Source organism: Alligator mississippiensis, chromosome 1 (assembly GCF_030867095.1).
Source record: "Alligator mississippiensis isolate rAllMis1 chromosome 1, rAllMis1, whole genome shotgun sequence".
Taxonomy (NCBI): Eukaryota; Metazoa; Chordata; order Crocodylia; family Alligatoridae; genus Alligator; species Alligator mississippiensis.
The window spans coordinates 304,123,445-304,148,661 of record NC_081824.1 but is presented as its reverse complement, the minus strand read 5'-3'; the positions used below and the strand labels follow the sequence as shown (position 1 = coordinate 304,148,661).

At 42.4% G+C, this 25,217-nt stretch overlaps 1 protein-coding gene across 17 annotated transcripts in view; it reads right to left on the bottom strand.

Moving 5' to 3' along the window:
* The window catches only part of CASK (calcium/calmodulin dependent serine protein kinase), a 419,258-nt gene that overhangs the window by 26,847 nt on the left and 367,194 nt on the right, over positions 1-25,217 (bottom strand). For 10 of the 17 annotated variants that reach the window (XM_019487242.2, XM_019487243.2, XM_059720794.1 and 7 more), the window contains 4 exons: positions 13,749-13,834; positions 11,978-12,046; positions 5,120-5,188; positions 3,379-3,414 (listed from right to left, as the gene is read on the bottom strand). In XM_019487242.2, coding sequence (XP_019342787.1) covers positions 3,379-3,414; positions 5,120-5,188; positions 11,978-12,046; positions 13,749-13,834 — 260 coding nt within the window. The remainder of the gene's footprint in view (positions 1-3,378; positions 3,415-5,119; positions 5,189-11,977; positions 12,047-13,748; positions 13,835-25,217) is intronic. The other 7 variants (XM_019487245.2, XM_014611198.3, XM_059720795.1 and 4 more) reach the window with 3 other exon arrangements.

The following is a 25,217-nucleotide window of genomic DNA, read 5'->3' as shown; positions in this document are numbered from 1 at the left end:
ACATGAGCCGTCAGTGTGATGCGGTGGCCAGCAGGGCAAACGACACGATGGCATGCATCAACTGATGCATCTCGTGTAAAACTAAGGAAGTGATACTCCTGCTGTACTCAGCGCTGGTGAGACCACAGTTGGAGTACTGCGTCCAGTTCTGGGTGCTGCACTTCAATAAGGATGTGGAGAAACTTGAAAGGGTCCAGAAAAGAGCCACCCGTATGATCAGGGACTTGCATGGCAAGCCATATGAGGATAGGCTGAGGGACGTGGGCCTATTTAGCCTAAAGAAGAGAAGGGTGAGAGGGGACTTGATAGCGTCTTACTGCTATATCAGAGGAGTGCATCAGGAGCTTGGTGAACAACTGTTCACTAGGGCACCCCTAGGGAAGACCAGGACCAATGGATATAAACTCCTGGAAGGCCACTTCAGGCTTAATGCCAGGAAAAACTCCTTCACAGTCTGGGTGTCCAGACTGTGGAATAAACTCCCTCCAGAGGTGGTGCAGTCATCTACCCTGGAGGTTTTCAAAAGGAGACTGGATAGTCACCTTGCTGGGGTCACTTGACCTCAGTTGTCTTCCTGCCTAGAGCTGGGGGGGTGGGGGGGCCGCTGGACCTGATGATCTGCAAGGTCCATTCCAGCCTCTAACAATCTATGAATCTATGACAAGGGCCGAAGTACAGGACCCAATATTCAGTATTTTAAAATCTTATTATCACTCTGTCACTGACTAACCATAGGCAAGTCAGCTAACATCTTTCTTTTTGTGCACATCTATAAAAGGGGGAATTTAAAAACCACACACACACATTTTAATCTCTATTTACTAATTTATTTTCTGGGATTTGGTTAATATTGAATTGAACTTTGGTAGGGACTGGGTAGAAATAGCAATCAGTAATTTGTACACTCTAGGAGGTTCCTCCTTTCTTTTCTCTCCTTCCTCTAGCTTGAGTCTTGCCTATACATAACATCCCTGCAGTGGAAGCTGTGGCTCTTTGTGGAAAGTTTCAGATCTATTTAAATGTACATGGCGTGACAAACATCTACAATGGTTCAAACTTCTTTCTGGCTCAAAGGTGAAGCAAAGAGCTGGGCTGGGAAACAAGGGGGTTCAAGTGGAAAGTAATTGTTCAAAGGGAACTGGGACAGTTGTAAATGGTTGAACAAAGAATAAGGGAAAGCATGAAAAACAGCTCTTCTACTGTCCTGGCCAAACGGATGGCCCCTAAGAAAAATATTTTAAGGGAAAAAAATTAGTTATATGACACTTCCCCCCCCCCAAACTGAAACAAAAAAACCCACTTAAAGGGTATTTCACAGATAGCCCTTGTAATTTATTCTCAGTGTTCAATAGAGTTAAAGCTAAGGACTGAATTCCCGATTTGCATTCAGAGCCAGATGCTGGAAAGGCTAGGCCTGTAAGAAATCATTGATGAAGATGGACCAGGAATCTCTTGCTGCTACATGCTAGTTTAAGAGCTGCAACAAAGAAATATGATTTAGAACTGCAGAGGAGAATGCAAGGGGGCACAGGCAGAACTTTATAAAGGTTTTCATTGGAACTTTCTCAGGAGGGAAAAGTCCTACTTTTGTGTGCAGCTAGTTAATTCAGGTCAGGATACAAGAATGAGAGGTGCTGAAAAAAACCTGAGGGGTCCTGTATGTTAAATCAATACAGAGGCAATGGAGGGCCTCCTGGCTCTTTCACCTTCTCGGACTCTAGGGGCAGGCCCCCATGTGTAATGGCATACGATTTGTGGCACCGGAAACTGCACGCAGGGAATGTGAAAATGTGTGCCGCACTGCAAACTTTTGGCCTGGTGACAAAATTTGCTACTGGGAAATCCCAGTAGCAAAAAAACTCCTCAGAATATAAAAGCAATGCAGAACACACATCAGTAATGTGTACCAGAACAAATGGAGGGCTGGCCATCCAGAGCAATGCAGCTGGCCAAGCTCTGTCCTGCCTGATCTGTGCCCCTGCTGCACCCAGGACACCAGGTAATATTGCTGAGGCCAGCACAGGTGGCCTCCTACTGGGACAATCTGCTGTGCACCAAAGCACATGTGCAGGGGCATGCGATGGGGCACAAAGCAATGGCATAAATTTGTGCCACTGCTATTCACACCTCTACAAGTGCACACCCCTACATGTGGGGATCCTCCCTAGATGTACCGGAGGGAAGGAACTGGAACCAAAAATCCCTTCCCCTTGATAATGGTGATGAGGTTTGGATTTGTGTTGCACTCAACTACCATCCACCTCCACTGTAGCACATGACCTTTGTTTTCTCTATCAGTGTGAGAATATCTGCTCATTGTAGGCCAGATTTTGTCACCCATTTTCATGTAGGGTATTACTCTATATGTATTCATGAAAGGTCCTTCCCAATGAGAGCAAAAGTGCCAGCATGTGTATGCAAAATCAGTTGCAAAAGACCAAGTGTTCCTGAAGCCACGCACATGTTGCAAAATATATTTCAAATTGATGCATATACACAACACATGCAAACAGAGGCATGTGCACATATTTGTATACTTAAGTGTATATTTATTGCAGTCAGCTAGTTCCCCACCCGCAAATACCTAAGTAATGGCTATCTGAACTAAGGTGCTTGTTAAATGCTACAGCCAAAACAAAGCTGGAAGATATTCAGTTTTAGAGGTATGAGCCAAAGCTTATCAAAATCATAAAGAATGATCAAAACTAAAACCTGCAATCTCTCCCACTTAAATTCATTTGCTCAAAATTTTACCGCAGAAATCTATACATTGAAATGAGATGTGATGTATGAAATTTAAAATGTAAGATTTAGTGAATCTGGAGATTGGAACTGAAAATTTATTTTAATGGACTTGGTGACTTCCATTAAAAAGAATCCTTAGCACTATGAACTTCAAACAGTTATAATGATTTACAAACTCATTTAAATACTGATCTACTTTTACAGTTTCCTCAGTCTGTTTTCATTTTTTTAAGCTTTCTTTATTTATCTCAATTTGAGCTAAACTCCTGGCACAACTACGGAGTTGAACTTTCCTCCGAAGTAAAGTCTGAACAGATTTCAGACTCGCATAGTGCCATCCATCCCTATTAATAATGTTTTAAAATAAAGTAACATCTTAGGTTGAAATTACAACATACCTTACTGTCTCCCATAGATACACACACACACACACACACACACACACACACACACGAAAAAAACCCACCATTTCAAATTAGCCAGACACAATGAGTTAAAAAGAAAATGGGACACATGTTCCAAGCATAAATGTTATAGTCCAGCACATATACAATATGGAATGGGAAAAGGGAAACAGGGATTCATTACTAGCGGCTATATTTAGAAAAGTTCTGATGCAGGATATCTATTCACCTGTCGTCCTTTTGGTTGTGTTGTCGATGGCAAGTCCTGCAGAATAAAGCCAACCCAGGAGAAGAAATTTTCATTTTACTTTTTAAAAGTATACAACATAATCTGTTAATGTAATTGTTTACATTATAGAAAAATGTTAAGTTGCAGGTATGTATAAAACACTGCTCTCCTCCACCCCTCTCCCCACACTTTTTTTTTTTTAAAGAAATGCTTACTTCTTAAAGAAAATCAAACCCAGGCTGTTTAGCAGCAAGCTGAAGAAAGCAGGTAAAAGTTTAAGCAGATAGAAAATGTGCTTTTTTTTTTTTTTTTTTTATAAACAATTCAGCATCTTCAACACAAAAGCACCTGCAAGTGAAAGAGGCTTTTAATGTAATTGTCTGTTTCAACTTAATAAGATTCTTAAATTAGATATATTTTCTTCTATAAAATAAGAGATAGTGATTATAACTATCGAAGTTTATCACTGGGAAGAGATTAATAAAATGTGCCTAGGAATACATTTATGATTTATAATAATAAATTTCTTTGGTCTTTAATTATATTGCAAGTTCAGTTTAATTCATAAGTGCTATCAATGTTTTCTATCCATATAATTGTTGCTCATTGTTATAATTAAACCATTTGACCTTGTGGCTGATCATTTGTAAATTGTAATTTAATTTTTATAGTTATTAGAACAGTCGCTATGCTCTGGCTTCTTAAAGTGATTCCACTGTGGAAATTGTCAGAGTTTTTAGAACTGTCAGAGCGTGGGCAGCACTCTTAAAGAAGGAACTTGCAGATACAGTTGCTTTGTAATGTTTTGCTGTATAAATCAGGACAATAACAAATGATAAACAATACAAATTTCAACATCTATAGTAGTTGAGAAATATTTGAAATCAACAGCACCTTTCTACCTGAATACATGCTGAACAGGAAGTACTTTGTGTTAAAGATGTGATGGGAATAGCTTGGATTGTAGTGCAGTTTAAAGCCACTTCCTTTTGCTTTTCATATCCAGGCAAGGCTCATATTTCACAAAGTATGTGCACGTACCACAACAGCAGAGGGCACACCAATTCCTTAACTCAGATAGCGGAAACCAATACACATTCCAGAGGTTTCTCGAAACACAAAACTTAAACCCCTGTAAAGCCCTGAAATATGTGCTCTGCAATTACTCTTTCGTGAACCATCATTTCAAAAGTTTAGAATGGAAATGAAACTTCAACTTAAAATCCTTTCACAGCTTTGAGGAAACTAAGACCTGGCCCTTGCTAAGAAAATTTTAAGGATGGGTAAAAGTGTCATGTTTCAGTTATTAATATTTAAGTCACTAAATGGATTTAAATAAGAAAAATATGTTGTTAATAGGGTTTTCTCTGATTTAAAAAAATCCTCAATTTTTGGTTTACAAAAGTAACCCCAAATCCACATTTCTCCATAATTAAACTGAAACACCACTAATATATAGATAGATAATATAGTGGCGTTTCATTTTAATGATGAAAAAATGTGGATTTTAGGTTACTTTTTTAAAACTGAAAATTGGGGATTTTTTTTTTTTTAATCAGAGAAAGCCTGGATCCCTGTTGATAAATCCTTAAGAGGAGCAATCAGGGAGTAATAACTGTAGTAGATTTGATTATATCAGCAGAACACAATTTTCCACTGAACACATGTATTTATAACAGTAATGGTAGATGAGCACCAACAAAATTTGCACACTTTCTCTGTCTGGAACTGGAGGTCTTACCGAAACAGAATTGTTAGTGCTGCTATGACCATTAGCTGGGGACTGTCTGGATGTAGAGGGGGAATCTCTCTGAAATAAGACACAAGGTTCATTAACACACAACACTATCACAGGAACACAGATATATTTAAATGAACAGTTACATCCACAGCTTTATAACTAATTCCTGAGCTGTTTCATTTGCAAAAGCTTGCACACTATAAACTGCGTTAATTTGAAAGTTTTTCACAATTTAAAATGTAGACTGATTTATTTTATCCTATAAATTTAAATAGTACTATTACCTCAGCAGTCAGCCAGCCTTCTCAATACTGCAACGTTTGGGACCACTTAAGAGTTGCCTCACATGGCTAGCTAAATGTTACAGGTGATGTAGCCACATTAAATTATCTGTTAAATCTTACTGTTTTAAAATCATATGGTGAATGATTTTAACAGGACATGGAAAAGCAGTTATCAGCATAACACTGATTCAGAACAAGTTCTGTATTTTTTTCAAGGACGTTAATGTTGGGCATGATGAATTTCTGCTCCAGATGTCCCTATTTGCATTTTCTCAACCATTATGGACACACAAATGGAACTGGCACTTGTGGTGTAGTATGTGGTATTTTTCTTTTGTGTTTTATGGTTTTGCAATTAATTTTTTTTTTAGATACTGGATGCAGAAGAATAGAACTTGTCAAACTGTATTATGTAACAGAAGTGCCACAGCTTGCCTGACCTTGCACGATAGCTTTAAGCTCCAGTGGAGTTCCTTGGTATTTGAGACTCCCTGTGAAGTGCCTGTTGGAACATCTTTAGGAGCAAAAGCTGGGGATTTGTAACAATGGGTCTTGAAGTGTCAGGGGAGGGAAGCGGGGGCAGGAAGGTAGGTGCCGATCCTTCCTTTTATTCTTAGTGTTTAGGGCACACAGTGTATAATAATGAGAGAATGAAGAACTCTCAAGTGCTAATGAGATACTTTTTCAGTAAAGAAAAAATAATTTATACATTAAATAAAATGCAGAAACTCAATAGCACTGTAAAGTAATGTCTAAAATCCTTTTAGGTAGGTTCAATTGCTCGCTTCATTTAACATCAAGGACAAAAAATATGGAAGTAAAACAGATTTTTAAAAAAATTACTGAAATATTTTGGGTAACATCTTATCAAATTAGAGTGTTTTTATGAGAATATTAGGAGCTAGAATCATACCCTAAACTTCTGATACAATGACGTATATCCGATAAGACTTCACCATTAACTATATATTAACCTAAACAAGTTAGTTATGTAATAATATTCATAATTATCTTACAATGCCAGTATGACAGGCAATTTTTATTATTGTGGCTGTTGCTACTATTCAGTGTTCAATAAACTCAGTAGATCCTTCTGAACTTCTTTCTTCTGACTTGTTGGATATGATTTAAATGAAGTTCCATGAACAGCCACCTAGAGGAGCTCTAGACCTGATAGAGGTCCAAACCAGACACAGATTGGATATGCTCATCACTTCAAGATTTTGGTCTCTCAAATAGAATTAATGAGGAAAGTCATATCTAGATAGATCTGGATTAAATACAGTTGTTTGACTTTGTTAAGTATTTGTAGTAACTAACAGATTGGCAGAAACACTTTTTTTTAAAATACCCCAGCACAAATTCCATTTGTCCAAGTGTGTTCAAATAACATTTTTTTTGGTAATATGAAGCATCTGTTCTTAAGGGAATTGTTTTTCATGTTTTTATATCCAGGTTATCCCCTGCCCCTTTGTGATTACATGGGGGCTAACAGAAACTTCCTTCAAAAAGCTGCAATTCTCTTCTCCATTTGTAACAGATTTTTTTTTTAAACCTAGAACCAGACTATACCAGTTATACAAGGGAATTGTTCCTTCCCTCAGATGTGACTGCTTATATCTCAGATATCCTGGAAGAAGCAAAGAATGAGTTTTGCCCTGGCACTTATGATCTGGTTTGTCTTGGTTTGCTGGTCAGATGATGATTTTGCAAGGGGCAAACTTTGGGAAATGTTGGAAGCAGAGACAGCCTATGTGGAGAAGCTGGAAAAAAAAAAAAGAAGTTCAACTGGAGGCAGAGGAGACCATGGTTGGAGGCAGGCTCTCAACCACTTCTCCTTCCTCAGGAAGATTTCTAGCCCTAATACAAAGGTGTGCACACTGACAACACTGAGATCTCTTCCACTGAACCAAACTACTACTTGTAAAGAGCTTCAGAATGATATCTAGCTCTGAACTTCATAATGGCAAACTTTAGTCACCACTGCAGAAGCTACTGGTGACCTCATGGACCCTACACTTGATTCGCTGAACAGTGAATGACTGAAAATGATCGCTAACCCAAGTACATTTTTTAAGGCAAACTCAAAGTAGATTGGGTCCCTCTTTGAAATGTGGCTTCCTCTCCAACTCTGGAATCTGAAGAAACAAAAAGAGGAGCTGGTATGAGGTGCTTTAGAGCTCCTGACTGCCATTTTCACAAAACAGTGATGAAATGCCATGAGAAAAAGCTAACAGGTGTTGTGGCAACACTAAGCTTACAGCGATATTGATAGGTCCAGTTCAGGAGGCATCTATCTGGTTTTTGATGCCTACAAGGTATCTAGTAAAAAAAAACCACAACCCTCCGACTAAAGATAACAAAAATATACAATAGTCTAGTGAAAGGTGGCAGACAAAATGCGGTTCATTTTTAGAGTATCAGGACTGCTTAGAACTAGGACAGAAAACTTCAGCTCCTGCCTGAAGTTCAGCTTAAAGAAAGAACGTCTTTTGTAAAGCATGCAAGAATGCCAGTCTTCTTGGGGCAGAGCAGGTAGATACAAGATGGACCAGGTGTTCAAGGACAGTAATAATACCATGTTGGACTGGGCACTTCCAGCAGCCAACATTAATGCAGCATTACCTGGATACCTAGAATTCCCAAACCTGTCCAACTCAGGCCAGCTAAACAAAAGATTAAAGAGATAAAGGAAAAAAGTGATACCGTATGTCATTCCCAAACCATGAAAGAAAAATCAAAAAGGCACAGCGTAGCTTCAGATTCTAAGTGGGTTCTTTAGCTCTGTCATCACAGCCAGATCAGGTGGGACAAGCCAAGTCACTTACTGGTGTTGAATGAAGCAAGCCAGGTGTGGGTGCATAAGTAAAAAATAGTGACACAATTTTTGGAGCTCGAACTAATGGATCTGCCTTTGTCTACTCAGACCCTGGCAAGAGCAAACAGGTTAAGATACTGTTTTCAAATCTGTAAAGATATAAATCTCAGAACATCCTGCAAAAAATTAACTCCCATAGTGTTTCTCACAGCAAGTTGATAATAATGTACAAATAAACTTTGATTCTAATTTTGGGCAAAGAAATATGTTTTCACTGATAAATTTTCGAGTACTTTTTCTGTAACTGTAAAAGGAGGACTCCAGTAATGCTAACAGTCTCATACTTGATATGCCACCAAATGGAAACTTCCAGACTACTGTTCCCAAGTCTACTGAAGACTATGACTAGTTTAAAATATCAAATCTATGAGCCTTTTTCATAGCTATTCATATGTCTCATAGGGACTGGCTCAAAAATTTAAGTCAGTGTTTACACAGAAGATTCTCTGCAAAAATATACTTCCTCTTAGCATTCTTGCACATCTGAAATCTTAAAACATGCCTCTAGTGCTAGTATCAATGGGAGGCAAGAAAGCTTGGCTTGTGTGTCACTTCAAAAGTAAATACCAGGAGCTGGCAACCCTGTAGAAGCAGTGAGTCAAAATAATGCTGCTTGTTTGTGGCAGGTCAGCACTTTCAACCTGGCTGCTGTTGTATGTGCAAAATTTCCAAGCTTCCAAATTGTTACTGATATCCCCCCTTTGCAGACAGGATAAAATCATTCCAGGGGCTGTATGAGGCCCAATGGCTATAGGCTGCTAACCTCTGGCTTATGCAGTGGAAATGGTTCCATATTTACATTTATATTTATGAATTTTTATAAAGTCTATAAAGGCAGTCTAGTGGAAGTGGGCAATACAAATAGCAAGAGAAGCCTCATTGTTGTCTGACTATATTTAATATTATTTGTTTGTTGTTATCATCACCACTATTATCATAATTTAGATACATATCCTGTTCTAGGCCTTTCCCAAGTTGCTGCATTGCTAAACAATCTTTTTTGGATGGTTCATTTTCAGGCGAACAGGAAATTTTTATTGTAAAGGCTCACCTGAATAGATGTTGTACACTGTGTTCTGAAAATGGACTCATCTTTTGAGTCCCATAGCCAGAATTTCTTCAAAAATGCTTTTTCTCCCAGTCAGTATCTCACCCCATGAGCTTAATTTCCTATGGGGATATGAGAGAGAAGTATAAAGAGGTCCTAACACATTATAGGGTTTAAGACTTGTATCAGGACATTGCAATAAATGATGAATTGGATAGGGGAGCCAGTACAATGCCTGGTAAATAGATGCTTTCATTCTGACCAATTTTGGACGGTGTACTACATACTGCACCAACAAAAATTTCTGCATAGTATTTGCAATCAGTCATTGGAAGAATCTTGCAGTATTCTCTGTAGTTAGGGTCTAAATCCATGCAGAAGTGAGCAATTAATGCTGGAAAGACGGTATTTTTAAGGACTGCACTACTGGGGCTTTCTGCTGGGCTCAAACTGCATGCCACCTTAAATAACTGGATGGCACATCCTTCAGAAGATGAGGAATTGTGGTTTATGCAAAAGAAATTATAAAAGCAGTATTCATCAGCAAGGTTTAATCCAAGAAAAAACAAAGTTTGAAGAAAAAAGAAGAAACTGAAGAAAAATCAGAACTCTTCTGTTCAAGAATAAATCTCAGAATGCAACCCTACTTATTTTAAGAGGGTTGAACAAATTGAGCAGTTCGTGTTCATGGCACCTTGAAAATATTGTGAAAGATCTGCTAATAGAAGGGGAGGCACCATGAACATGACAGCCAAGGACCTCCAGAGACCTGACTACAGGCTAAGTTTTTAAAAGCTGACTAACTGATAATATGATAAATGCATATACATAAATGTAAACATGGAAGCCATTTCCACTGTATATACCAGAGGTTAGCAACCTATAGCCATTGGGCCCCATACAGTACATGGAATGATTATTATTTTGCATTAATTCAATTCGACTCTCAAGCCTGCATAATTTTGAGGGAAAAGCTCTACAGCTGCAATAAGAGGTGAGGGAGGGAGGAAGAGAGGTACTATTTTTTATAGTTCTTTGTGGCTGCTGTAAAACTTGGATTCTGGAAGAAATTCTAGTGGGGATGTGTTGGCAGGCCCAGAAGAGCCAAGAATGGCAAAGGTTTATGATAAATGTAATTTATTTAACATATATGACAGGCACGTGATATTTATGTGCTTAATTTTTATCGGGTTTTGGTTACGTGTTCTGAACATCCAGTTGAAGGCAAGATTCCATAGTCTTTTGCCTCCTGTAGAAACAGCTGGCTTGAAAGAACCCATATCAGAAGATTACGAAAAAGAGATGAACTATTACTAGTTGGTGCAAGTAGCATCTCTTTCTGTCCACATATTTTAGGACCTGAATTTGGATCTGCATGTTTGTTTTAGCCTAAGTTTTTGTGTGCATGTGTGTGTATATACATGCACAAAAAATGTTGGGAAGCAAAATACCTTCCATTACTACTCTACTACTAGCTATAACACAAAAAGTGACACATAGTCCTTAATATCTGTAACTTCTCTCCAATTTAGTACTTTATCAGCAACTTTATTTAAACTTTTCTGCCTGGTCCAAAACTGATGCGATTGAAAAGTAAAAAGCAGTTTTTATGGGGAGACGTAGTGGTCTTGAAAGTCTTTTAGTTTTTAAATGACTTATCTTAAAAGTACGGAGGATAACTGAAAAGCAGTGTAATTTCTTTCTTCAAATAAAAAGAGCAACTGTGTTTAACAAGCAGAAGTTTAATTTCTCTACGTTGGAGATCTAGAATAAGCATGTATAGACAACAAACAATTAGGGTGAAATTCCAGATCTAATAAAGACTACAGGAGTTCCTCAAGGAGGAATTAGTTCTTCATTGAGTCCTGAGTCCACATTTGGGAACTGTTTCTATAGTTAAGCAATAGCATGCTGCATAGTAAGAATGGCATTGCTTATGTAGTGCTTGTGCCAATCTGTATGCCTGAGTAGGAATAGAAGCTTTCCTTAATAGCCATTTTCAGTATTTTAATTCCTTTCAATCATATCACAGAGAGAGGCTTTATGAGGAAGAAAAAGATAAAGACCAAGAAGTACTGTGCAAATCCATAACATCAAGTTGCTAATTCCACAAGCACTGAAATCCAAACGTGTTTCCTTTAATAATTATAAATTGTATTTTCTGTACAAAAACATAATATTTAGCCACGTGTAACTGTCACAGACAATCATCACAAATTTACCTGAAAAGGATTATACAGAAACAAGATCTCCAATTAACCCTTAACAGCCTTAGGGTTGTTAAATAAGAATTTAACTTAGGAATTCAAATGAACTTCCTGGAGAAATTATTTTAGACTATGAATTTTAAAATAAGGGATTCCCTACTTTCATTGTATTTGAAGAGAGACTCTCAAGGGCTTTCCCTTTTCTTTTCATATCATAGGCTGCAAAGGGTTAGTTAAGGTGCTGATGAGATGAGTATGAAGGTAGGGCTGAGTAGGTGGGTGGGACCTACTCGTGTTCCGTTATCTTTGTTGTAAAATTGGTGTGCGTGATCTAACAGCACAGGCAGAAACAATTTCCCAGAAAGCAGTAACATTCAGCCATCAGCAGGCAGTTAGTTACAGGACTGAGAGAGGATGGGGATGGTTCATTAAACTCATTACCTCACAAGATGAAGACTGAGTGCGGTAACTTGGCACAATCTTGAAGGTGATACTTCCCCGCATTTCCCTCTGCAAAGAGAGAAGAAGTATTTCATTAAGAAACAAAACAGCAAAGATAAAACACACAAAATCACTCTGATCTCTGAAAGGAAATCATCAGAGCCTGTCCAAAAGTGCAGCAGTTCTCCATAAAATAAACATTTAGAAATAAACCAGAAAGCTGTGACAAGCATGTGGCTTCACTTAGCAACCAACACATTCAGTCTGTTCCTCATTAACATAAAACCAACCATACACTATTAGTTAACTAGCATGACTGGTCTTCAGCTGTGCAGAGATTACAGCTGCACCTGTAGATGAGAGTTGTATACACATCTGTAAATTTCTTCCAGTTCCATTACTCCCACCTAGCAATTTTCTCGTCATTTATGTTGTCATTGTTACAAAAAGAAAGTGTATTTTCCTTTCAGTCGATTTACATGTTAAGTCCTGATAGAACAGTCACAATGAATGTAAAAGATGCGCTCCGCTCTTTTGCAGGTAAAAAAAATATGAAAGAGCTCCTTGATAGGAAACAAAATGAATGAAATACTGAAAAGTGTGAAGGACACAATGAGAATTTATCAAAGCCTTTTCTTTACTTTGCTCCACAGTATAAGACCAAAGGGACAGCTGGTGAAATCAAAGAGCAATATATTTAAAACAAATAGAAAGTTACTATTTTGCATTAGTTAGAGGAAAACTAGTGAGTTTCACTGCTGAAATAAACCTTGGAGTAGAATACAGGACCTGGATTTTTAAAAAATGAAGACTTTTATGAACATTAGCAACATTTGTAGCTACAAAGCCAAACATCACTACAAAAGGCAATCACATTTTATGCTTTTATAGTGTAGTATTTACATGGTATATTGGTTTTGAAATAATCGTCTTCCTGTTCAGAACTTTATTACACTCAACTGTAATAGAGTCATTACAACCTGGACAGTGTTAGGTTTTATAGCCTTCACAAAGACGTTTGTGAACTAGCTGGATGTCATATATAATGGCAACAACCAGAAGGGCAGGGCCACAGATGAGCTCCAGCTGATGAGAGAAGCACTGTCCTTTGAAGTAAAAGCTACAACTAACAGCTCAGAGCTTATATTTGGCAATCTTCTGTGAATTTAGCAGGCTGTGAACCACCCAAATATGAATGTGCTGGGTTCTCCTGTCTCTGTATAAGAATAGCTAATGGGCTGAAAGCTGCATAAGCAGAGGCAGCTCATAGTCTTATGCTATGTGCCAACAGTGCATGGCGAGAGAGGGAGGTGAGGAATCTTCTAAGATACTCTTTCCTTTGGATTAAAAATGGATTGTAATTACAGTAATAGGCAAGTATAGAGATATGTCAAGGTCTTCTCAGTCATGTCCCATAGCTTCTTTATTGGATGAATACTAGTAGGTATCATAGAAACAGAAATGACCAAGGATTCTAAGGAGAAGAGAGCACGCGTCTTATGGGCTAGCTCAAAGAGGGGGTTACATGCATGAAAGACATTGCAGAAGGAAACAAAGAATCACCTGTGGCATGTCTTAGCATTGCTGAACTGGTCAGGTGTTTTTTTTTTCTTGGGCAGAGGCAGTAGTTGTCTTGTGGGATAAAGCAAGCTACCAAGAATGGAAGGGCAAAGGAGATGCCACTGAGCAATTATGTAAGTTTTGCTGTAAGATAAAACAATTCAGTTGTGTATGTGTGTGTGTCAATGCCAACAAGCTCTCATGCACTTACAAGCATTTTTTGCAATTGTTCCACTGTCTGATTTGCCACACTGATTCCATTTATTTCTCGGATTTCATCGCCCACGTGGAGTGTACCTGTAGAATTGAAAAACAATGAATCTTTGTGCACCTTTAAAACATAATTATGAAATGATACCAAAACTCCAACCTTGGCTAGCAATATAACAGCATGAAAATAGAACAAGAATACAATAATGGTATAGGGGTAGATTCAATGAAGGCTTTAGGCACTTAATATCCAACTCTTTGGTCTCTGATTCCCTGGAGTGCAACCCAGAACCCCAAGTCAGACACTGAGGTTTCTGATACAGTATATGCAAAAGATAGGTGCTTCAGAATGGGATCCAACATAATCTGTATTTGGAGCAAAACAGCTCCTAGAAGTAGCCAGGAAGAAAGACTAAACATGAGTATGTCTGAAATCCTGCCTCTGTCCAGAATGTAGATGTCTGAGTCAGGGCTGCAGGGACTGTTTATGTGTTTCATCTGATGACAGCTGAACAGAAATATAGGAACAGTCAAGGAAGCAGAGACTAGACAGACTCCCTCCACAATACAGTGCCCTCACAATGAGGTTACAGTCTTGCACTCCTCTGACTCTCTCTCACTCCACAAATCTTGTTTTTCACTCTGCCCAGTAACAGTTTCAACAAGGACGGGAGAAAGATACCTGGTGTATCTTGGTGATTAGAGCACTCCCCTGGGAGGTGGAAGATGTGGGTTAGAATCCTTCTAATGAGGAGGATGAAGAGAATAATGAATTCATATTTCCAACTCGGAGGGCCAGTGTTGTAACGACTAGGCCACTACCTGACTTTCTGCTCTCTAGCCAAAGCAGGGGCGGAGGTATGGCCAGATGATGGCCCCCTAAGGTGAAGGGAGCAGGGAAGGGGTTTATTATCCCTCCCTCCTTCCCCTGTCCCACCAGCTTGGACCCCAGGCAGGGTCTGCCAGGCAGGGGTGCAGCAGCCCATCAGGCATTTCGCCCTGCTCGCTGCCCAAGCGGCAGGGGGCATGTCCAGCCCTGGCAGCAGCATGAAGTGAACGGAGACGGAGGGGGTTTTAATTCCCCGCTCCGTCCCCATCCCATCTGTGTCAGGGTCCCCCCCTCTCCTTGCTGCTGCAGGGACATGGCCAGGTGCCAGCCCTGGATGGCCCCCTGATGCAAAGGGGGCAAAGAGGGGGTTTATTTAGTCCCCCTGCAGTAACCTCCGGGGGGAGCAGGGGATGGAGGGAGGAATAAACCCCCTCCCTGCCCCTTTCGCCTCAGGGGGCCATGTCGGCTGGCCTCTGGCCATGCCCCTATCCCCACTGCTGCAGCAGCAAGGGGGGAGGGTCTGTGCCGGTGGGATAGGGCACGGAGTGGGGAATTAAATCCCCTCCCTCCTCCATTCACTTGAGGCTACTGCCTGGCCATGCACCCCCTGCTACTCCAGCAGTGGTGGGGTGGGGGATGCCTGATGGGGATTGCTCTGCCCCAGACAGGCAAACCCTGGCTGGGATCCCAGGGGGAGAGGTGAGGGAGGCGAAAATAAATCCCCTCTCTACCCCCTTTGTGTCAGGGGGCCATGCCAGGCTGGTACTTGGGCACACCCCTGCCCCCTGCCCCTGCAGCAGTGGGGGGGGAGAAGAGGAGGGAGGAGGGGAATGGACAATCCTGACATGGGCTGCTTCACCTCGGCCAGGCAGACCCCTGCTTGGGTCCATGCCAGTGGGACAAGGGACGGAGGGGGAATTAAACCCCTCCACCTCTGCTTCACACTGCTGCCGGGGCTGGCCATGTTCCCTGCTGCTCGTGCAGCAAGGGTAGGGTGGGAAACGCTTGGCAGGGGCTGCTGTCCCCCTTCCCCTCCAGGCGCACCCCAGCTGGGGTTCCTGCAGGCCCGGTGGGGGTTTAAATCCCTCCCAGATCATACTCAGGCTTGCTGGGGCCTGGCCACGCCCCCTCTAAGTGCAGCTTCCCTGCAGCCAAGGGCTTGCTCTAGCGCCCCCTGGCCTCTAGCCTGAGCCACTGCAGGCATGTGCCTGCATTTCTGGAATAAAATGTGAATGTCTATTCACTTGCACTTTGGTTCAATCTACGCAGGTTAGACTAACCTGCAAAGATTGAATCAATTCAGGGTCAGGCTTTTTGAATGTCTGTACTTAGCCGGTAAGTCTGCAGTGCAGACACAACTTAAATCCTTTACTGTATCTAGCCTTTAGAGTTTATCTGAATCTCACAAAGCAGGGAAATTCAGAGTGAATAGTTCCACCCTAGCCACCATGATTCATCATTATACTTGTTACTATTTAGGGGATTTGTTGTTTCTCTTACTTTTGACCATACAAAGTCTCACTCAAATCAATAATGTGACTATGCCATTCCTTCCAATTCAGCTTTGTACGCTAATAAAAACATCCTGTAAAGGACTGGGTAATAAAATAGTGTGGTTAGTACTGTCTTTTATATGGTAAGAATCATTCTACAGAGCTAACACATTCACTATCTCTCTTACTATATTGCATTTTTCCTGTGAATTAATTTGTGCAAACATCCTCTTTTAAATGCTGTACCAAACACAATCAGTCTTACTTGAAGAACAAACAGCTGGGAATCTGTTTTTCAAAATGAAGTCATTCTGGAAACAGAAGTTGGCAATAAATCACCTAGAGCCTCAACTGGTGTTTTTGCTGATTGCCAAATCAAAAATGACCATATTGACTGAAGAAGAAAAAGTACACCCATGTTAATGAATGGTGTTTTAAATTTTATCATGGTTTGAAATAGAAATGCCAAACCCTGAACAGTAAGTGCACTATAACACAAGCACAGCCCAAGTTAGCTAGAGCTGGCCTAAGAGGCACAATCGCTGTAAACTGCCATGACTGCGCTCCCTTTGGGTTCTCTTCTGTAACACTGCTACACAGAGCATCCTAACAGGCTACAGAATGGCGTTTCTTAAACTTGCAGTCCGTTCAAGAGGAAGTCCTCTCACACAGTAACTGTTTCGAACAATTCCACTTTTGAGCTTTCTACTGACAACAAAAAGGGGAAGAGGTTCCTGAGTAATTCCTCTATCCTGCCTTTGTAGAACATTCATCACGATTCATCACAGGGAGCAGTTTACTGTATATGAATGAAGCAGCTCCGTGTCTGAATTTCAAATGAATCTAGCTCACTGCTGCAGTACTGATAACCTAGCTCTTTATGAAAAGGTCAATATTGGTAATCTCTCTCACAACTCTACTGCAACACCTGCCCTCTCAAAAATATATCTGGCTCTAAAGTAAATCCGGACTCTCTTTTTACTGTGTTATGCTGCAGCTGAGGTCTTCCTAAAAAATGCTGAATATCCCAGGGTGCCTTATACTTTCTGTAACAGGTCAAACATTATCAGGAAATAGTCCAACAGAAATTCTGGTTGAATTAAATATCAAAATGAAAACCAGAATCAATAATGTGCCTATTAAGTTAATCATTTATTAACAGTTAAACACAACCCTGCTTCTTGAATATTTTCCAGTTATTTTACTTTGTGGCAGAACTTGGCATCGACACTCTGTGACTAGACTGTAGCAGTTGGTGCATGTCCGAGGCTGCTGGTGCTGAGAGGGTATTTAAGGACTTTTCTCAGTTTGTGCTGGGGGAGGAACAGGCTGCCTCACAGCAGGGAGAAAGTTGTCAGACTGAGTCAGCTGGGGAAGAAAGTAAGGGTTGTAGCTCTTAGCATTTGGGGATGCCCTCTCCACACCTGTTTTTTTTTTTTATTGTTAGCGAGTGCACCTGGCATCTAATACTTGAGGACACCTATACCCTGGTGTATGTTTCCTCAGGCACCGCCCGCCCTTATTCTACTTCCTTGTAGTCATATTTTTGGATTAAAAGCTGTTGGGGAAACAGCTTTCTTTATCTGTATTCTACATTTTGTCACATTTGTGGCAATATGTCAAATGCATTTACAATAATAAAAATTGGTTGATTAGAGTCAGCTGTCTCCTCCTCCTGCCCATCACTAACCAGAATGGGCAGAGCAATGGCTCCGTATTTCTGTGAGGTAGAGCAGGGACCCATTTCCTCTGAGACTATTCAGGAAGTTAATTCTGCAGCTGGCAGGAAGTTATATAACTGAGAAAGGCTGGAGGCTGCTCATCTGCAGCAATCCCTTTTCGCTATCTTGCTATATGCTTGCTGTTATAACAGTAGTGTTGTTGCTCACAAAATGCATTTGTAGTTGTCCTAAGGCATAGGTGTTTCCTGAGTCATAATTTTCTCTACCTGTAAGAGCTCCTAATTAAGCCTCTTGCTGAAGCTCATGTAAAACAAGGCTACCCATTTCCTTATGGGAAAGAATGGGCAGCCAATGTCTATGTTTTCTGTCAGCAGTTAAACAGTGGTGCCTCACCCCTATTTAAAATGAATACAGCTGTTGACATGTATGTGCCAAAAACAGATACTTTACCAGAAGAACTAAAGACATTTGGGTTGTAACAAATAACACTACACTGGAGTGTTATTTCCAGTGAGCTGAGTAGGTGGAGGTTTAATGTACATTAGGGTTATATTAGGAGTCAGCAATATCTGGCCTGTTGAGCCAGTGGATCTGGCTTGTGAGCTGGGGAGCTCGTCCAGCTTGTGGAGCTGGATCTGGCTTGTGGAGCAGACCACATCTGCACTGAAGCCAGGTGGCAAGTAGCTGCCCCAAAGCTGCTGGGGGTGGGAAGAAATGTCAGTAGGGAAAAGTGATGGTGACAGCTGGGCAGAACCACTGACCCCCCTTGGGCCCAAGCTGGATTGCTCCAGTTCACAGGTCTGAAATGTTGTCAACTGCTGAGCTAAATGGTTGGAGGTTCCCTGTGACCAGGGAGAACAAGGAGAAGCAAACAGGACAGTTTCCAAGCAGTTCACTAGTTAGTTTGCAGGTTAGTTTGCTGCCCCTCTCTTAAAGGGCAGCCTAAAAGGTAAGATTCTGTTTTTATATGTAATTAGGACTAATCTACATAGTTTTATTTTAGCAGCTAGAACTCATAATCTAGACCAAGACTTAAGCCTCTCGTTTAACTAGAGTCCAGAGCGAGGGGGAGTTTGCTAGAGAGTTTGCTTGGAAATGCTCTCTCTTGTTTCTTCACTGTAAGCTTGCTGAGAGGAAAGAGGTTGAGGGGAAAAGGGAACCCTTCCGATCAAAGAACAGCAAACAGGTCAGCTACAGATGAGTTTGCTAGGGAAGGTCTGCTTGGAGAGAGGGGCAAGAAGTGAGAGGCAGCAGATTAGAAGACCTACACAAATGGCTGGAGGATGTCGCAATACCAGAGCCACTGCCACTGCCAGCTCTTCCTCTGCTTACACCTGTGAGGTGTCTGTCCAGGCAGGACCACACAGCATTGAGGCTTCCACTCAGGTCTTGGTTGGATGCTGTGCAGACTGCAGCTTGCAGATTCCTTCCAATGTCCGCCAGGTGGGGTAGTGCCTGCAATGTGAGCGGTGCCTTCTGGTGGTCCCTCAGGGAGAAGGCAGGAGCGCTACAGGAGGCGGTAGCAAGATTCTAAAGCATGGGCAACTGGTGTCTCCTGAGTTGGGGTGGGGGGGGGGGAGGGGGCACTTGCCCCCCAGTGGCCAGTCAACGACTGGGGGTGGGGATCCCTCCACAGCCACTTACGCTGACTGGAGGTTCCCCTGCGGCAGATCACGCCAATGTGGAAGTGCCAGCAGCATGCCGATAGTTCTTCCGGGCGCACTGCTGGCACTTCCAGGTTGGTGCAATCGGACACAGGGGAACTGCCCCCCTCCCCCCAGTTGGCACGATCGGCTACAGGGATCACTTCTCCTGGTGTCTCCACTCCTTAGCTGGCGCTCTCGAGGGGGCACCAGCGCTCTTGCCTGCCTCCCATTCATTGTCTAAGCAGAGAACACTGTTGCCAGGGGGTGTACCAGTGTTCTCAGGGGGTGCATGTGCACCCCCGTGCACCTGCTATGCATCGCCACTGCTCTGAATCATCCTCTGCTATGAGGACTTCATTGATTCCATGCTGGAATAAAACTCCAGGACTGTGGAAGAAGGACTGCCAGAGGTGGTGCTAGAAAAGGAAGAGGTCATGGACTCCTAGGAAGGTGGAAACTGGAAGCTTGTATCTCCTGGCAGCAAGAAGTTGTTGTTATCTCCATGTGCAGTCGTTTCCCTGGAGAACAGATATGCAGCCATAGCAACAGAGAAGGAGGAGTGCATTCCACTGGTGGAAGAGGCCAAGCCAGGAATCTCCAAAGTGGGGCGGATCGAGACCACTGCCATGAAGAGGAAGCAACGGGTGGTGGTGGTTGGAGACTCCCCTCTGTGCGAGATGGAGGGATCTATCTGCCAGCCTGATCTGTTGTCCTGGGAGGTCTGCTGCTTGCCTGGAGCCTGGACACAAGATGTCACAGAAGGATTACCAAGACTCATCCAATCCTCTGACTACTACCCCATGCTGCTCATCCATGTGGGCATCAATGATACTGCCAGGGGTGACCCTGAGCAGATCGAGAGAGACTACAGGGCTCTGGGTGCAAGGGTGAATTGGGGCTGGGGGCACAGGTGGTGTTCTCAATCCTTTCGGTCAAGAAGGGCCCTGGCAGGAGCAGATGCATCCTATACATCAATTCATGGCTGTGTAGGTGATGTTGCCAGTGAGCACCTGCTTTCTTAGACCATGGGTTGTTGTTCCAAGAAGAAGGATTGCGAGGAAGAGACGGGATCAATCTATGGAAGAGAGGGAAGAACATCTTTGCAGAAAGGCTCGCTAACCTAGTGAGGAGGACTTTAAACTAGGTTCACAGGGGGCTGGAGAACAAAACCTGGAGGTAAGTGGAGAAGTCGGGGACCAGGAGGAAGCAGAAGCAGGAGGGGGCAGCAGGGGAGGCCTTCTCATCCTTCCTGTGAAAGTAGGGCAATTGTCTAGTCACTTCAGGTGTCTGTACATGAATGCACAAAGCCTGGGAAACAAGCAGGAAGAACTGGAAGTCCTTGCATAGTCAAGGAACTATGATGTAATTGGAATAACAGAGACTTGGTTTTGAGCTCACATGACTGGAGCACTGTCATGGATAGATACAAACTGTTCAGGAAGTACAAGCAGGGGAGAAGAGGAGGAGGAGTTGCGCTGTATGTAAAAGAGCTGTATAATTGCTGAGCTCCAGTATGAAACTGGAGATAGGCCTGTTGAAAGTCTCTGCATTAAGGTCAGAGGGGAGAGTAACAAGGGTGATGTTGTAGTGGGGGTCTGCTACATCACCACACTAGGAGGATGAGGTAGACAAGGCTTTCTTCAGACAACTAGAGGAGAACCAGGGCCTATGATCTGGAAAATTCATGGGGGACTTCAAATCACTCTGACATCTGCTGGGAGGGCAATAAGGCAGTGCACAGGCAATCCACAACATTTTTGGAGAGCATTGGAGACAACTTCTTGGTGCAAATATTGGAGAGACAAACTAGGGGCCATGCTCTTCTTGTCCTACTGCTCACAAACAGGGAAGAATTGGTGGGGGATGTAGAAGTGGATGGCAAGTTGGGCAGCAGTGACCATGAGATGACTGAGTTCAGGTTCCTGACAAAAGGAAGAAGTGAGAGCAGCAGAGTATGGATCCTGGACTTCAGAAAAGCAGACTTTGATTCCCTCAGGAAATTGATGTGCAGGATTCCCTGCGAGGCCAGTCTGAGGAGGAAAGGAGTCCAGGACAGCTGGTTGTATTTTAAAGAAATGACTGAGGTAAAGGAACAAACCATCCTGATGTGCAGGAAGAATAGTAAATGTAGCAAGCAACCGGCTTGGCTTAGCAGAGAACTCTTCAGTGAGCTGAAATACAAAAAGGAAGCTTAGAAGAAGTGGGAGCTTGGGCACACAACTTGGGAGGAGTACAAGAATATTGCTCAGGCATGCAGGGATGAAGTCAGGAAGACTGAAATGCAACTGGAGTTGCAGCTAGCAAGGGATGTGAAGGGTAACAAGAAGGGTTTCTAAAAGTGTGTTAGCAACAAGAAGGTGGTCAGGGAAAGTGTGGGTTTCTTACTGAATGGAGGAGAGATGAGTAGGAAAAGGCTGAAGAACTCAATGCCTTTTTTACCTTGGTCTTCACAGGCAAGGTCAGCTCCCAGGCTACTGCACTGGGCTGCACAGTTTGGGGAGAAGGTGAGCAGGCCTTAGGGGTGAAAGAACAGGTTAGGGACTATTTAGAAAAGCTGGATGTGTACAAGTCCCTGGGGCTGTATGGAATGCATCCGAAGGTACTGAGGGACCTGGCTGATGTGATTGCAGAGCTGCTGGCCATTATCTTTAAAAACTTGTGGTGATTGGGGGAGGTCCTGGATGATTAGAAAAGGGTAAATATAGTGCCCATCTTTAAGAAAGAGAAGAAAGAGGATCCAGGGAACTATAGACCAGCCAGCCTCACCTCAGTCCCCAGAAAAATCATGGAGCAGGTCCTCAAAGAATCCATTTCTAAGCACTTGGAGGAGAAAGTGATTAAGAACAGTCAGCATGTATTCACCAATGGCAAGTTACACCTGACCAACCTGACTGCTTTCTATGATGAGATGACTGCCTCTGTGGATGCAGGGAAAGTGGCGGATGCAATATACCTTGATTTTATCAAGGCTTTTGATACCATCTCCCACAGCATTATTGCAAGTGAGCTGAGGAAGTATGGGTTGGATGAATGGACTATAAGGTGGACAGAATGCTGGCTGGATTGTGGAGCTCAACAGGTAGTAGTCAACAAGGACAAGTGCAAACTCCTGCACTTAGGAAAGAAGAATCATCACTATAGCCTGGGGACTGACCAGCTAAGCAGCAGCTCTGCAGAAAAGGACTTGGGGGTTACAGTGGGCAATAAGATGGATAAGAGTCAGCAGTGTACCCTGGTTGCCAAGAAGGCTAACAGCATCCTGGGCTGCATTAGTAGAAGCATTGCCAGCAGGTCAAGGGAAGTAATTATTCCACTCTATTCTGCACTGGTGAGGCCACATCTGGAGTAGTGTCCATTTTTGCGTCTCCCCCCCCCCCCCCCCCCAACACACACACACTATAGAAAGGATGTGGACAAGTTGGGAGATAGTCCAGTGGAGAGCAATGAGAATGTTTCAGGGGTCGGGGCATGTGATTTATAAGGAGAGGCTGAAGGAACTGGGTTTATTTAGTCTGCAGAAGAGAAGACTGAGAGGGGACTTGATAGCAGCCTTCAACTACCTGAAGGGTGCTTCCAAAGAGGATGGAGCGAGACTATCCTCATTTGTGACAGATGACAGAACAAGGAGCAATTGTGTCAAGTTGCAGCAAGGGAGGTTTAGGTTGGATGTTAGGAAAAACTTTTTCAGTAGGAGGGTGGTGAAGCACTGGATTGTTACCTACAGAGGTGGTGGAATCTTCACCCTTGGAGGGTTTTAAGGTCCAGCTCAACAAAGCCCTGGCTCGGATGATCTAGTTGGGGATGGTCCTGCCTTGAGCAGGGGGTTGGACTAGTTGACTTCCTAAGGTCCCTCCCAACCCTAATTTTCTATGATTCTATGACCCCTGCACTTAAACTGTTTGGAAACTGCTTGATATGTTAACTTAATAAAGCTACTGTTTGCTGCTTAAATTCCATATCTTTGTCTGTCTTCAACAACCTGCATGTCTGGATCAGTAGGATGCAGCCACTGAAAGACAGACCATGAAAACTAAGAGTTTACCAAACAGTTAACTGTTATTTAATTAAGAGTGTACCAAACAGTAGCATTTGGCTCCACTCAAATTTATGGGAAGATTTTCAGCTAAAGTGAATGAAAAACAGTATAGATGGCAGAAAAGCAAGTGATATGTTCATATACATTACCTCTGATCATTACTTGCAAGAGAATGTTAGAAATAAACCCTACCAACAATAGTTGGTTAGTTTCATAAAATAGTGCAAGGAAGTTAGATATTTTTTCTGTTACCTTTGATTAATAACTGACTATCCCTTTAATGAATGCCTAATGAACAAAATCCGTTGTAAAGGTAACATTTACTTTTTTTTGATTAAATAGCTCTATGGGATCTTAAGTATCAAAAATATTAGATTTAAAAGCTCTTATTCCCAAGAGGGAAAAAAAGATATTTAGAAAATTTACTCAATAAAGAATAACCTTTAATTTTACAGCTAGGATTAGTAAGCATTTATATAGTGCTAGCCATGTTCAAAGTACAGGGTATATATTACACAATTTTTAAATCTATTCCCTGTCCAGAAATCTTAGCTTTTCCTTGTTACAATGGTAGGTAAGCAAAAATTCAAACAAATGTTATTATTACATCAACAGTGTCTCTTTAAACAACTATGTCAGTAGTCTGAGCCTGGGGTAAGTAACCTATGGCCCAGGGCTGGATCCTTCCAGTTCTTGGAACACTGGATCTGGCCTGCCGAGGTGGGACTTCTGTGGTGCCTGGTGGTAGGGGCTTTGTCTGCACCACACTGCAGCCAGTTGGTGGAGAGCCTTCCACTCCTGTGCCATTGCCAGGTGGCAAACAGAAGCTGTGGCACCAGCCGGGTCCTAGCACTGGCCTACTTTGGACCTGAGTTGGGTCATTTTGACCTGACACTGGGAAACGTTGCTGACTGCTGGTCTAAGCAAAAGAGCAGTGAGAAGAATATCTTAATTTTTTTTACAGTAAATATTTCCCATCTAAATACCTGAGATATTTTAATATTAATTTAAATGCATCACATAGTGACTCATGGTCTGCGGGAGTGAGAAGACTTGTGTGTAAAAATCTTCTGAGTCCAAATTCCAACTGTCACTTATTCATTGGTTTTTAGAAGTTACTTCACTTCCCTGCCTCAGCTTCCCCAGCTTTAAAATGGGGAGAATTAAACTTCTAATTTTCAGTTTGAGTGTCTAACAGTCCTTTGGGTATAGTCAGTCAGTTGCCCACTACTCTTCCACAATGGAATAGAGGAAAAGGAAAAAAAAAAAGAAATACATATTCAATATCTAAACTAGCAGTGTTCAACCTTCTCCCTAGGCAGGCCAGATTGGCAGTGCCCAGTCTGTTTATTGGCTGGATTTGGCTTGTGGTCCTGATCTGGAGCCTGGGGCAGGCCAGCCCCAGTGTGGCCCCACAGAGGAAAGGCGGCTGACTTGGCCCTGTTGAGGGATGGGGACATGGCCTAGCCCCAACTCAGCCTCGTGAGGGAAGGGGGTATGGCCAGGCCTCTACCTGGCCCCACAGGCAGAATGGGGTATAGCTTGGCCTCAACCCAGCCTCCCAAAAGAAAGAAGTGTGGCCCATCCCTGATCCAGACGTGGAGGTAGGGGGCACAGTTGGCTCCAACTGGCAGCATGGGACTTGGGAATTTGGCAGGGAGAAGGGTGGCATCTTAATGGCCACTGCTTCCTCTCTGCCAAATTTCCATTTTCCAGTGGAGCCCTGCAGGCCATGTTCTAAACTATAAAATCCTGACAAAGGGGAGTTAGGGAACTTAGAACGA